The sequence below is a fragment of the Bufo bufo genome, chromosome 3 (genome assembly GCF_905171765.1).
Source record: "Bufo bufo chromosome 3, aBufBuf1.1, whole genome shotgun sequence".
Taxonomy (NCBI): Eukaryota; Metazoa; Chordata; class Amphibia; order Anura; family Bufonidae; genus Bufo; species Bufo bufo.
This window is the reverse complement of record NC_053391.1, coordinates 118030608-118043771: the sequence shown is the minus strand read 5'-3', so window position 1 is coordinate 118043771 and position 13164 is coordinate 118030608. Positions and strand designations below refer to the sequence as shown.

The 13164-nt window shown below is 41.4% G+C and overlaps 1 protein-coding gene across 1 annotated transcript in view; it reads left to right on the top strand.

Annotated features, from left to right (window-relative positions):
- PAFAH1B1 (platelet activating factor acetylhydrolase 1b regulatory subunit 1) overlaps positions 1–10130 on the top strand; it is a 65318-nt gene extending 55188 nt beyond the window's left edge. Inside the window, exons 7-11 of the mRNA XM_040423496.1 lie at positions 2885–2987; positions 3080–3308; positions 3856–3957; positions 4248–4404; positions 6079–10130. Of these exons, the coding sequence (XP_040279430.1) occupies positions 2885–2987; positions 3080–3308; positions 3856–3957; positions 4248–4404; positions 6079–6152 (665 nt within the window). The 3' untranslated portion in view covers positions 6153–10130. The remainder of the gene's footprint in view (positions 1–2884; positions 2988–3079; positions 3309–3855; positions 3958–4247; positions 4405–6078) is intronic.
- The last annotated feature ends 3034 nt before the right edge of the window (positions 10131–13164 follow it).

Here is a 13164-nt window from a genome sequence, read left to right as displayed (position 1 = left end):
TAAAAACTTGAACCCACGTCACGCAGTGCCGGATTTGTTGCATGGCTGACACTAGGGCTGGGCAATTAAAATTTTGTTAGGCTACTTTCACACTCGCGTTTTGGGCGGATACATCATGGATCTGCAAAAACAGATCTGTTGCAATAATACAACCGCATGCATCCGTCCTAAACAGATCCATTTTGTATTATCTGTACCATAGCCAAGACGGAGCCGTCATGAACTCTATTGAAAGTCAATGGGAGACGGATCCGTTTTCGATTGTGTCAGAGAAAACTGATCCGTCCCCATTGACTTACATTGTGTGCCAGGACGGATCAGTTTCGTCAAGCGCACAGCAAAACGCTGCAGGCAGTGTTTTGGTGTCCACCTCCAGAGACAAACTGTTGCATTCTGAGCGGATCCTTTTCCATTCAGAATGTATTAGGGCTAAACGTATCTGTTTTGGACCGCTTCTGAGAGCCCATGACGGAGCTCACTAACGGAAAGCCAAAACGCGAGTGTGAAAGTAGCCTTAGTGCTATTAATGTCTGGCTTTTTTTTTTTTTTTTTTTTGTTAAATCGTCATATCAAAAAAATATTTTAATTTTTTTCTGGACTGATGTATCAGTGGAGCCCCTATACTCCAGTCCCTGGAGCAGGTGGAAGGGGCTGAAGGTACCCCACACAGGCTGTGCTGATGCAGCATTTGAGATAATCACAGGAGTCAGGCCCCTGCTAGAACAGTCAGTAGCGACAGTGGCATCTAGGCAGTTATACATAGGCTCCCTGTCACCATCAACCCCCTTCCCCATGAGCACAATTGCTGTGTGCTGATGCGTTTCCTTGGCAGCCTAAAAAGACCGCCTGTTGCTGTTAGCGATTAAACTATAAAGCATTGGTATACCTTGTATACCAGTGCATTTTAAAAGCCATGTCTCCTAGTTACAGTAAAAACAAAAAATAATTGAAGGTTAATATAGTTTATAAAAAACTTTTTTCCATAAAAATGGTTTTCTCATAAGTGGGGAAAAAAAAACCATACATATGTTATTGCTTAGTTGGGGCTCATTCACACGACTGTATATTTCTGTCCGCATCTGTTCCGCTATTTTGTGCATCGGATGCAGGCCCATTCATTTCAACGGGGCCGCAAAAGATGCGTACAGCACTCGGTGTGCATCCGCACATCCGTTCCATGGCCCTACAAAAAGAAGGCACATTGCCAGTATCCGTGTTTTGTGGATCCACAATATGCGATCTGCAAAAAGATATGGTCTTGTTAATGAGCTCTTAACCACATTACATATAATAAAGATAACAACATGGTAACCTGCCCTGTGAACAATGTGAAAATAAAATTAAAATAAAAATGCTTTTTTCCTTATCTTCCCCCTCCCCCCCAATTTTTTTTTATATAAATATTTATTAAGAAGCTGTGTACCCCAAAATAGTGCCAATAAAAACTACATCTCACCCTGCAAAAAAAGACCGCATAAAGCTACAGCTACATCTGCACAAAAACAAATGAGTTCTGGCTCTTGAAAGTTGATATAAAATACTGTTTTTATATGAGACGTGCTAGTACTGTGCAAAATTGTTTTAAAAAAAATCACATCAACAGAAAAAATATAAAAATTATGGGCAGAAAAAAATACGAAAAATCGGTAATCCTCGAAGGGGTTCTGCAGTTTTTTTTAAACTGATGATCTATCCTCTGGATAGATCATCAGCATCTGATCGGCGGAGGTCCAAAACCCGGGACCCTTGCCGATCAGCTGTTTGAGAAGGCAGCGGCACTACTGCCAGCACCGCTGCCTTCTCAAACAGCTGATCGGCAAGGGTCCCGGGTGTCGGACCCCCGCCGATCAGATGCTGATGATCTATCCAGAGGATAGATCATCAGTTTAAAAAAAACTGCAGAACCCCTTTAAATTATACTTTTTTTTATTTTTTACAAAATCACCCAGCCCTAGCTGACACAATCAGTGCCTAACAGACCCCATTAACCTGTAATGTGAAAAATCATTTTCCCATGTGATATCTGTACTTTTATCCCGACTTTATATTGTGCCAAATGACTATTAAAGGGAACCTGTCTGGAGGATTTAGGCCCCTAAAACCACCATCAGCCTGTTATCCTGGATCGTGACAGGTCCCCAGTGATCTCCTCCCATGTTCTTGAAGATTTGACTTCCTGTATCCTGTCAGGAGTCATTGGGTTGGAGAAGCTCCTCACTAGTCACAGTGGCGCATGCGTGGATGAAGCCAAGGCCAGTATGCCCTTTATTGTGGCGGAGGCGACTTGAAATTACATACTTGGCCTGTGAGACGTCAGTCAAGCAACGAGGAGGGCTTATCGGTGTGACCGTACTGCACAAATTGATAATCTGGGTCAAGCTTGGTAATAAGCCCTTGTGGCTGGTTGTTTGGTTTTACTAATATACCTTCACCCAGATAATGTCCTTTTTTTTTGTCACATGACTGTTCTGAGGGGCAGCTCCAGCCTAATGACCCCTTACAGGTCATTGGAATAAAACATTCAAAGTTATTTTGTTGCTTTTATGCCAACTCTCCAAAAATATGAGATCATTGTGAACCTGGTGGTGGTTTTGTGCCTAAATGTTCCTGACAAGTTCCCTTTAAAGCTTAAACTGGAGTCTTGATTCTGTTGTAGACCATTGAGTATTTTGAGAGCTTTGTCAGTTTTCAGTGTCCTCCGACAAAAACTTACCCAGAGAGAATGCAAAGTGTTACTTACTGGAAGGAAATGAGAAGACCCACAGGTCCAGTCTGGGAAAAATTGAATGGACTATTAGACCCGGTGGGAAAAAGGGTGACCCATACATTGTGGGAACTATTCAATGTCTTTTGTTGTGGTATAAACTCTGTATCTCATCTGTAGGTCACGATCACAATGTTTCCTCGGTAGCGATAATGCCTAATGGAGATCATATAGTGTCTGCTTCAAGAGACAAAACAATTAAAATGTGGGAAGTTCAGACTGGGTAAGCTCTCCTTCTCCCCGTGTCTGCAGTTTTGTTGTTCACTTGTGTTTTCTTCCTTACAGGTATGGTGTGTAATTGTAATGTTGTTGTAGGTATTGTGTGAAGACTTTCACAGGCCACAGGGAGTGGGTCCGCATGGTGAGGCCCAACCAAGATGGTACACTGATTGCAAGTTGTTCTAATGATCAAACTGTTCGCGTTTGGGTGGTAGCAACGAAAGAATGCAAAGCAGAGCTAAGAGAGCATGAGCATGTTGTAGAGTGCATCTCCTGGGCTCCAGAGAGCTCCTATTCAACTGTACTGGATGCCACAGGATCTGAGGTATGCGCTGGAGGGGCGAGGAGGCTAAATTATCAATGACTGAGATTTCTAAAGTCAAATCTAGCAAATGTCACATGATGCTTAATAAACTAATAGCCTTGATGTTGCTCCACTTTCACTGGAATAAGATTGAGATAATTTTTACGACTCATCACAGTTGACAAATCTGGCTTCAATCCGCTCAACAGCCTAACCATGACCACTTTTTAAAGGGAGCCTGTCACAAAGAGCTATGGGAACTGGGTATTGCGGATGTGCTAGCGGCCATCTAGGAACCCGTGTCCTCAGCTCTATACCCAAAATCCCGATGACAGGTTCCCTTTAAAACAGGAGGGAGTGGTGTAAAAACATAACATGTTGCACAATTTAAGTGCAGATTAGCCGAAAATGTGACACAGCCCTATTTTGTGAGTTTTAGTGTTCATGGCGTGATGAATCCCCCTCTTGGTTCATAGTGAATGTAAACACTCCTCTAACTGTTGGATTGTATCCTTGGTGCGCTGTGTCGGTGCTTGTTGGTGAACTTGTGGTAAAACCTCTTTTCCAGACTAAGAAGAGTGGTAAACCTGGACCATTTCTGCTATCCGGATCCAGAGATAAGACTATTAAGATGTGGGACATCAGCATTGGCATTTGCCTAATGACACTTGTGAGTAACAAAAGAAAGTCTTATTACTTTGCCCTGCTGTTACTAGTCCATTAATTTGAAGGGGGACATATAAGATCAGAAAAAAAACATGGTTGCTCTCTTTAATCTACGGGTTGTGTCTCGTACTGCAGCTCTGTCCCATTCACTTCAGTGTACACAAAGTAACCAAATGATGTTCTGGGGTCTGTTTCACAATGCTAGCTACCATAATGGTAAACTGTAGTCTCTGCACATTGGTTCTTAAGAGAATCTTTATTTCCATGCCAATCGTTTTTTTTTTTCTACTGTAGGTTGGCCATGATAACTGGGTACGTGGAGTTCAGTTCCACCCTGGAGGTAAATTTATATTGAGTTGTGCCGATGATAAGACTCTTCGTATTTGGGACTATAAAAATAAGCGCTGCATGAAGACTCTAAATGCGCACGAACATTTCGTTACCTCTTTGGGTAAGTAGGCTTTTTTTTTTTTTTTTTTTTTTATAAAATATTGTTTTTTTTAATATCTGTTTAAATGTTAAATGCATTTATGTTGCAATATGGGTTAGATGGCGGTCTAGGCTAACAGCAAGCTATCACAGATGGTTATAAACATTATACCTTCACGTCGTGCAGAACGTTACCCCAAGTGTACAGAAATTAGTCATGGTCACTGGATGATATCGCCCATTTGTTAGATGCCATGTGTGAAACGAAGGGAGATGCTTAAAAAAGCTAGAATGTGGCCTTTGTTCTCAGTGCTATGGCGACGTTGTAAATTACATTGGGGACATATTTAGTATCATTATGCACACCTTCATTAAAAAAAAAAAATTGTACAATGAAAACATTCAAGAAGAAGAAATTTCATTTTTGGCATCAAGGTCCAAACCACCTCTAGTTAATGTAAGAAAATACTTATGTCTAGGTGGTGTCAGCAAGCAGAGTCAATTTAAAGGCTATGGACACCTTTTGGGGGCATTTTTTTTTATCAATGCGTTTAACTTATGTTAGGCTAAAAATCATTTTTTTCAGTTTGGTCAGTATTAAACATTTTCAACCATTTTTCCTCTACAAATTTCAGTTTCACTTCATCTGCAGATTTATTGCCTGCTGTTCTGACATCTGGGTGGAAAGTGTTGAAAATTTAAATAATGACTTGAATATTGATGACCTATCTATATGACAGGCCATCAATATCAGATCAGTGTAGTGTTGACGCGAGTCAGCCCCGTATCAGCTGATTGAAGGGCCCTGTGAGCCGTGCATCCCTGGCATTGTGTACCAGGCACAGGACCATGTTACTGCAGCTCAGTCCTATTCACTTGAATGGGATCAGCTGACATTGGTGTATCCTAAGGTTAGGCCATCAGTACTAATGGGAATCCTGTTTTTATGCTTAACGTATTTTTAAAGAAACCTTAAATCCTGCTGTTTTCTCACTGGCCATTAAGCCTAATAGGCGCCACTTCTTGGTCTGTACAGATCACTTTACTGCAGTTACCTGCTTATCTCTCCTTCTAATCCTGCCTGTAATGATATCACTTCTGTGTATAGATAAGACTGGATCCACCAATTACAGTAGGTGATTGTCACCACTGATCTAGTCTTTCCTTGTACAATGACCTCTGCAGAGGTCACAAAGCTGCCTAGAAAACGCTCCCATAGAAGTCCATGAAGTCTCCTTCAGTCCAGACCTGCTCAGGCAAGATGGCGGCCCCCATAATCCTGTTCAGGACCTAGAATAGAAAAAAAATCTGTAAATAAAAACAGATCAAAATAAAAGGATATGTGTTCTCGTTTCAACTGGCAGATAACATTTTTTGTCCTGACTTAAGGGACCTTTACACGGGCCGAAAATTGAACAGGTCATCGCTAATGAGCGTTCATAGTAACACTCATTAGTGGTGATCTGGTGGTGTAAATGCTCTGCCGATTACCCGATGAATGAGCAAAAAGTCCTTGTTGGTGTGAAATGGTTCTGTGTAAACACAATCTGCTGTGGGGTCTGTTTGGGGATGAGCGATGGCATTAGTGATCACCCCTCCCCTTACTCTGGAGGAGATCGCTGCATGTTTTATGAATTTTCCTTAGAAGTAGCAGTTGTACATTTCCTTTATTAACAAGTATTAATTTCCATTGCAGATTTCCACAAGACTGCACCCTATGTGGTCACTGGAAGTGTAGATCAAACAGTAAAAGTGTGGGAGTGCCGTTGATTTAAGTTCACCTTGGATCCCATTGCCTCTCCCCTTCCTCTGGATGCACTCAGATACCATGGTTACCCATTGAGCTCTGTTAAATACCTATTGTCCTTTCATGTAAATTATTCTGGATGTAGATTGAGCTTATTAAATGTTACACAAAGTATTCATGCATGGTGAATCCAAATTGTATACTGTAAATTTACATACGTTGTCTAGAAGTACCATAGTTTAAGAACATGGGCAGGCATTGGTCACATCAGACCTAAGAGGCAAGAACTGGGTCATTCTGGGGTGTCCCTGGCTCTACCTGCAGAATCATGCCTGTCACTCTTTGTCTTCGGTTGTGGTTTCCTGGATCGGTTGGCTCACTTCAGAAGCACATCATTGTGGGGCTTTTTGAAAAGTAATGTGGATCTACTACACTATTTTTTAGTGTGCTTTAAAATTGTACACTTCGTGTTGGAGTGTCTACAAAATTGGAGTTTGTGTAGCAGCAGCACTTGTCTTTTATGTATGTAAAGATTACTGCAAAACATGGCACTAAATACTTTGTTGCAGGTATTAAACTTCCCATTACACCTGCTTTGTTTCCCTTTTTATTTAAGTTGTCTTTGAGGATTTTGGATGTTCTACTGTTTGATTAGTGTCTAATAATCGCCACCTAGGGTACTTTCAGGGGCATTACACACTCGATGGCCTTTTTAAGGAGATTGTTGGATGGTAACCAAAGACTTCACATCAGTGGTAAAGTAAGAATTATGCAACAAAATTGTCCAATGTACCTAAACTTGTTTTTCTAACAACCCTCTGCAACTGTTACCTCTTCATTTTTTTTTTTTACGTCAGTCCACCATTGTGTGCCTCTGGATTAGCTACCACCATGCCTTCATCTAGAGCAGAGGTTTGTTTTTGTTTTATGAATATGTCCACAGGAAACCTTTGTATGGACTGAATTTCTGAAATATATTTGCATGTGAAATGAGGACCATTAAAAAAAAAAGAAAAAAAGCAAAAAAAAAAAAAGCTGTAGGTACAAAAAGCCACTTGCAAAAAATGTCATCAGAGGGGCGACCGTGTATAGACTTGTTTGCCCTTAGAATTTGGGGTAGCTTTACTGGCACCTTATTTCCTCAGGGTGGATATCTTGAAATTTCACTTTACTACCTTATTTTATTTCTTCTCTCACTAAATGTTACCTAAATCATTAGCCGGAACAGAGACTTCTGAAGGGCTTGTAGATGGCTGGTGTGAGGATGGACATACTAGTCCTGGAAACTGCAGGAATCTTCTGCGTCAGGCTTGGGTATACTGATCCATGGGGTGGATCGTGCGTGCTCCAGACTATACTAGTGGTATGGCTTAACCACACAGATTAGACACTATGGTTAATATTTATCTGTTTCATTGCAAAAAGATACAGAAGAAAAAGCAGTTGTCTCGTGTGTCCTCTTACTGAGGTCTCCTGTCTCTTAAACAAAGCACCTATTTCAGGGAAGTAAATGCACGTTGTAAGAAAATCCTAGTATCTGATGCAACATCTAGACATTGCTTTTCAAAAAGTACATCCTGAGTCTGTCCTCCTGTAGTGACACTGACTGCATTCATCCATCTAGTCCATCTACCATGGCCATGTATATGAAATGCTTTGTGTAGAAGTCCCATTTGAGGATTTAAAAAAAAACAAGAAAAAAAAAAACTGTCACACTGACTTTTTATTTTGTTCACCACTGTGTGTAAATGCAACAGCCTGAAAGTTCCAAGTCCTCATTGATTTCAGTGAAGGTCCATGCACTCACTATTTTGTGTTGCAGAAGTACAGCTCGTTGTATGGTCCACCATGTATCCTGGGAAGGGAAAATGCTGTTTAAAAAAATAAAATAAAATAAAAAAATTGACAGAAAATGCACAAAAGCCTTGTGGGTACTTGGCCTGTGGTATCCAGCTATGGTATATGAAGAAAAGTCACCTTTTCACACTACACTAATGTTTTACCTCACGTTAATAGACACTTGTACTGCTTGGTGTGAGCGTGTAGAGCCTGTAATTACCTAACAGTTCTGGACGGTGCTGCACATCTCCTCCAACCATCTCTATTGAAAGAGTGAGGTCCAGTTTTTTTTTTTTTTCCTCCCTCCTATTTTTAAAATGCAGAATGCAATGGACCTTCATGAAGATCTCCATCCATGGCATAGGTCCTTTTTTTGGATGCTTTTCTCTAGGAAGCCTTGAAGTTGTCACAGTGTGGATACTATGTCATGGATTCCTTGGCTGCTGATCCGATATCCAGTCAGCTTTCATGTTGGCTCTTATTTATTAGTCAAGTGTGAGTGTGCCTTATTGCCTCTTGTACTTTGATACCTTTTTGTATAGTATCTCGAAGCATTGATGACCTGCTTTATAGTGCTGCTGTCTTTTAAAGATATTGGAGAGACCGAGACGAAGGCTTGAGCTCACAGAAAGTGACTTTAGAGAATTAGAACCAAAAGGAAATTCCATGTCCTAGATGAAGTCACTCCACGCGTTGCATTGGGTCAAGTGGAAATCTGTCTGCTCCTTGCGTTTTGAACAGCAAATCGGAAATTGAAAAATGGAGGTAAACCATGATGGCAAGTGAAACTGCAGAGTGAAGGGTGACAGTAACCAGTGTACCATAGGTCTGAAAGTCGCCATCAGAGCGTAAAGCTAACTTGAATATCTGCTTATTGGCATCCTCAAGCATCAGCTCCATCTTACTCTGTTCTTGGAGGACTCGTGCTTCTGAGGGATGCCTTGCTTCTCCTATTATCCTGCGGCAGCATTGAACGTCTGCTGTCAGTGCCTCTACAATGACTGTGGAAGAGGGCCAAGACCATACAAACCAACATCAGGCTTCACCTCTATTGTTTTCCTGTCGATGGACGTCTGTTTGCCCTGTGTCGCCTGTAATTGAATTTAGTCCTAGTTATGGCTTGAAGAAGTGCGAATATGTTCTAACAGTAGTAAGCAGAAACGTGGGGACTTTGGATTAAAGTTGTTGCTGTCTAATAGCATTTTGCACTTTAGAAGTATAAGCCGTCCTGCTTTTGTGTGGTGTGACCAATGATGTGCCCAGGCACTAATCAAACAATAGTAACTAGCAAGCAGTCAGGGCCGTGGAGCATTGTAGATAAAGCCCAGTCTACGTATAATTGTCGATTACCCCCCTCCCCCGCTTCTGTTTGCCTCTTCTGCTTTATGTGAACCTCTGGTATTTTAATTCTTTAACCAGCACTCCACCGGTGCCCCCTGCAAGAGATGTGTAAAGCTACTATATTGCTGTTCGGCGGTGACTTGATAATCCTGGAAATGTGTATCTGTGGAAAAATGGGGGCAAAATATAGATCTAACAAAATAACAGGCACTTACATTATTTGTCAAGACCGTAGGTACAGATAATAGTTTAAACTTACGGCTGGAAGTCTGCGGCGAATGTAACTTCTGGGATTGGGGTCAAAATGTTTCTCTTTGTAAATGGGGGTCGTGGATTTACCAGTCACAGCTGCGATGTTTCTCTTCTAACCTGTTTTGTTTTAGCCGTCCCCCCCCCACTATCATGTAAGTGGCTACTTTCTTCTCCTCCAGGCTACCATTGTCCCACACTTCATTGCTCACCTTTCTTCAGTTCCTTCTTTGAAGAACGTTTTGATCTTCATAGTAGTTGACCCTGACACGGACATGAGAGAGTGTCCATTTTCGTAAGAGAAAAAAATAAAAAATAAATGGGAAGGTTTTATTTTGGAGGATTTTTTTTTTTTTTTTTTTTTTTTTAAGACTGTAAGCGTTAACTGAGAAAAAAGTGAGACGAAAGACAAATATAAAAATCAGTAAAGGAATGTATATAATACTGCTCTGTGTTTTACAGTTTAAGATTTGTTGCTATCAGACTGTGTAAAACAAAATTTATTCATGTTTTCTGCATATTAAAAAATCTTATTGTACCAATTGGTAAACTATTAAATGCATATAAAACTAGATGTGTCTGGTGTCTGCTTTTGATACACTGCATTACAAATCTTATCAACACTTAATTTGATGATGATAATGGCCCTCTTTTAGTGGAGTTGCTGTAAGCTTCCCCTTTACATTCAGGCATACATTCTAGACCCTAGATTCTGCAGAAGGATGTGACTTCTAAATGTTTCAGCTCTACATAGTACTGAAATCTTAAAGGGGTATACTGTATGTGAAGTTATCCGCTATCCACACAGGGTGGGGGAAGACTTGGGGGGGGGGGGGGGGGGTCCTGCTGCTGCTGCTGCTGCTGCTGCTGAGACTCCCACTGATCACGAGAAGCCTCCTGAAACGAACGATGCAGCAGATCATCAGGGATGCGAGCTGCCGCTCAATCCATTTCTGTGGGAATTACGGAGACAGCGTTTTAGCTCCAGAGCTCCATAGAAATGAATGGAGCGACAGCGCGCATGCCTGACCGGTTGCTCCATTCATTTCAGGGGTCTCCACTGAGTACGGTGTCCAAGCAGCAGGATCCCCATCAATCTAATAGTTATCCCCTATCCTGTAACTTTTATGAAGTGTTTATAACTTGTCATTTACACATTGTCCAGTAGATGGCAGAATTACACGCTGTAGTATTCACTAGCCGTACACAAGATATTGAGTGCCAATAAGTCACAGAACTTTGAGAAATCCCTTACCATGCAGTGGCTGCTAATAAAATGGCTAAATATAGGTGTCATAATGGTAAGAGTTATTAATAGTTGCCTTTTCAATATGGCACCCTGACTTTTCACCACCTCATGTGAAAGCACATGCTATATCTGTATGTTTGGGATACTGCTTAAAGGGGTTGTCCCTCAAAAGATTGTATATTTTACCAAGCAGCACCTCTAGCTGAATATTTTTGTTATTGCATATAATTAAAAAGTTAGTATAGCCATTGAGGTATTCAATAAAATGTATGTAGCGCCACCTGCTGTTTGTTCTTTTTCTTATTTCTCTGTCCACCTTGTTGGTGGACACATGCTTAGGCCTAGTTCACGCTTCAGTGATTTGGTCCGTGATTTCCATCAGTTATTGTGAGCCAAAGACAGAACAGGTGCAGATCTTGCCTTTTTCTCTTAACTCTGCCTCCACTCCTAGTTTTGGCTCCAAATCACTGAAGTGTAAACTAGGCCTTAGTTCCATCCTTCAACTGCCAACCAGCTATGACATATGACAGTTACAGGGAAAGAGCTAAAGCAGAAAGGGCTCATCCTTGAGAAATGACACGCCCCCTTGAGCTAAATTTCGCAGAGCAACTGGAACAAAGAACGGTGAGATCTCTAGTTCGATGTGAGGTAACAGGGCTGGTTCTAACTTTCTTGGAAAGAAAGATTGTCAATAAAAAGCACACCGAGCTTACCGGGGACTGGTTATTGCGGCTGTGCTAGCGGCCATCTAGCAACCAATGTCCTCAGCGCTATACCCAAAATCCAGGTGACAGGTTCCCTTTAATAAAGCCAGTAGCAAACTGCATCGCAAGGGGCCTGTAAATGTATAAAACATTTGCAGCATTAAACGTTGGTGCATTTTTTATTTATTTTTTAAATATATAGTTGTGTGTTCAGTCTCTTGGTATTGATGACATACTGTCCAGCACTCTGACCACCCAGCTTTTTTTTGGGCAGGACGGAACTAGATACAGCACTTTAGTGGTCATGCCGCTGCACTGCATTTTACCTCCCATTCAAGTGTTCATTCAGCACTGTTCAGTGTGAAATCCATCAGCTCAATGTGCAGCCACCTTCTCTGCTTCCCTGTGCACCAAACTTGGTTGACATACACTGCCTGTCCAAAAAAAAAAGTTGCCACCAAAAATATTTTGTTGGACCGCCTTTAGCTTTGATTATGGCACGCATTTGCTGTGGCATTGTTTCGATAAGCTTCTGCAATGTCACAAGATTGATTTCCATCCAGTGTTGCATACATTTTTCACCAATATCTTGTATTGATGATAGAGTCTGACTGCTGCGCAAAGCCTTCTCCAGCACATCCCAAAGATTCTCAATGGGGTTAAGGTCTGGACACTGGTGCCCAATCCATGTGTGAAAATGATGTTTCATGCTCCCTGAACCACTCTTTCACAATTTGAGCCTGATGAATCCTGGCATTGTCATCTTGGAATATGCCCATGCCATCAAGGAAGAAAAAAAATAACCTGGTCAATCAGTATGTTCAGCTGACCTCATTTTTGGAGCACATACTGTTGCTGAACCTAGACCTGACTAACTGCAGCAATCCCAGATCATAGCACAGCCTCCACAGGCTTGTACAGTAGGCACTAGGCATGATGGGTGCATCACTTCATCTGCCTCTCTTCTTACCCTGATGCGCCCATCACTCTGGAACAGGGTAAATCTGGACTCATCAGACCACATGACCACCTTCCATTGCTCCAGAGTCCAATCTTTATGCTCCCTACCAAATTAAAGCCTTTTTTTTTTTTTTCTGGTTTGCCTCACTGATTAGTGGTTTTCTTACGGCTACACAGCTGTTCAGTCCCAATCCCTTGAGTTCCTATGTGGAAACGCTCTTACTTTCACTATTAAACATAGCCCTGAGTTCTACTGTTTTTCTTCGATTTGATTTCACCAAATGTTTAAGTGATCGCCGATCACGATCAGTTAGGATTTTTTTTTCGCCACATTTCCTCGAATATGATGGGTCCCCACTATCCTTTCAGTTTTTAATAATGCGTTGGACAGTTCTTAACCCAATTTTAGTAGTTTCTGCAATCTCCTTAGATGTTTTCTCTGATTTATGCATGCCAATGATTTGACCCTTCTCAAACAGACTAACATCTTTTCCACGACCACAAGATGTCTTTCGACATGGTTGTTTAAGAAATGAGAAGCAACTCATTGCACCAGTTGGGGTTAAATAACTTGTTGCCAGCTGAAAGATAATCGCCCATGCAGTAATTATCCAATAGAAGGCCCATAACTATTTGCTTAGTTAAATCCAGGTGGCGACTTTTTTTTTTTTGGACAGGCAGTGTATTTACGAC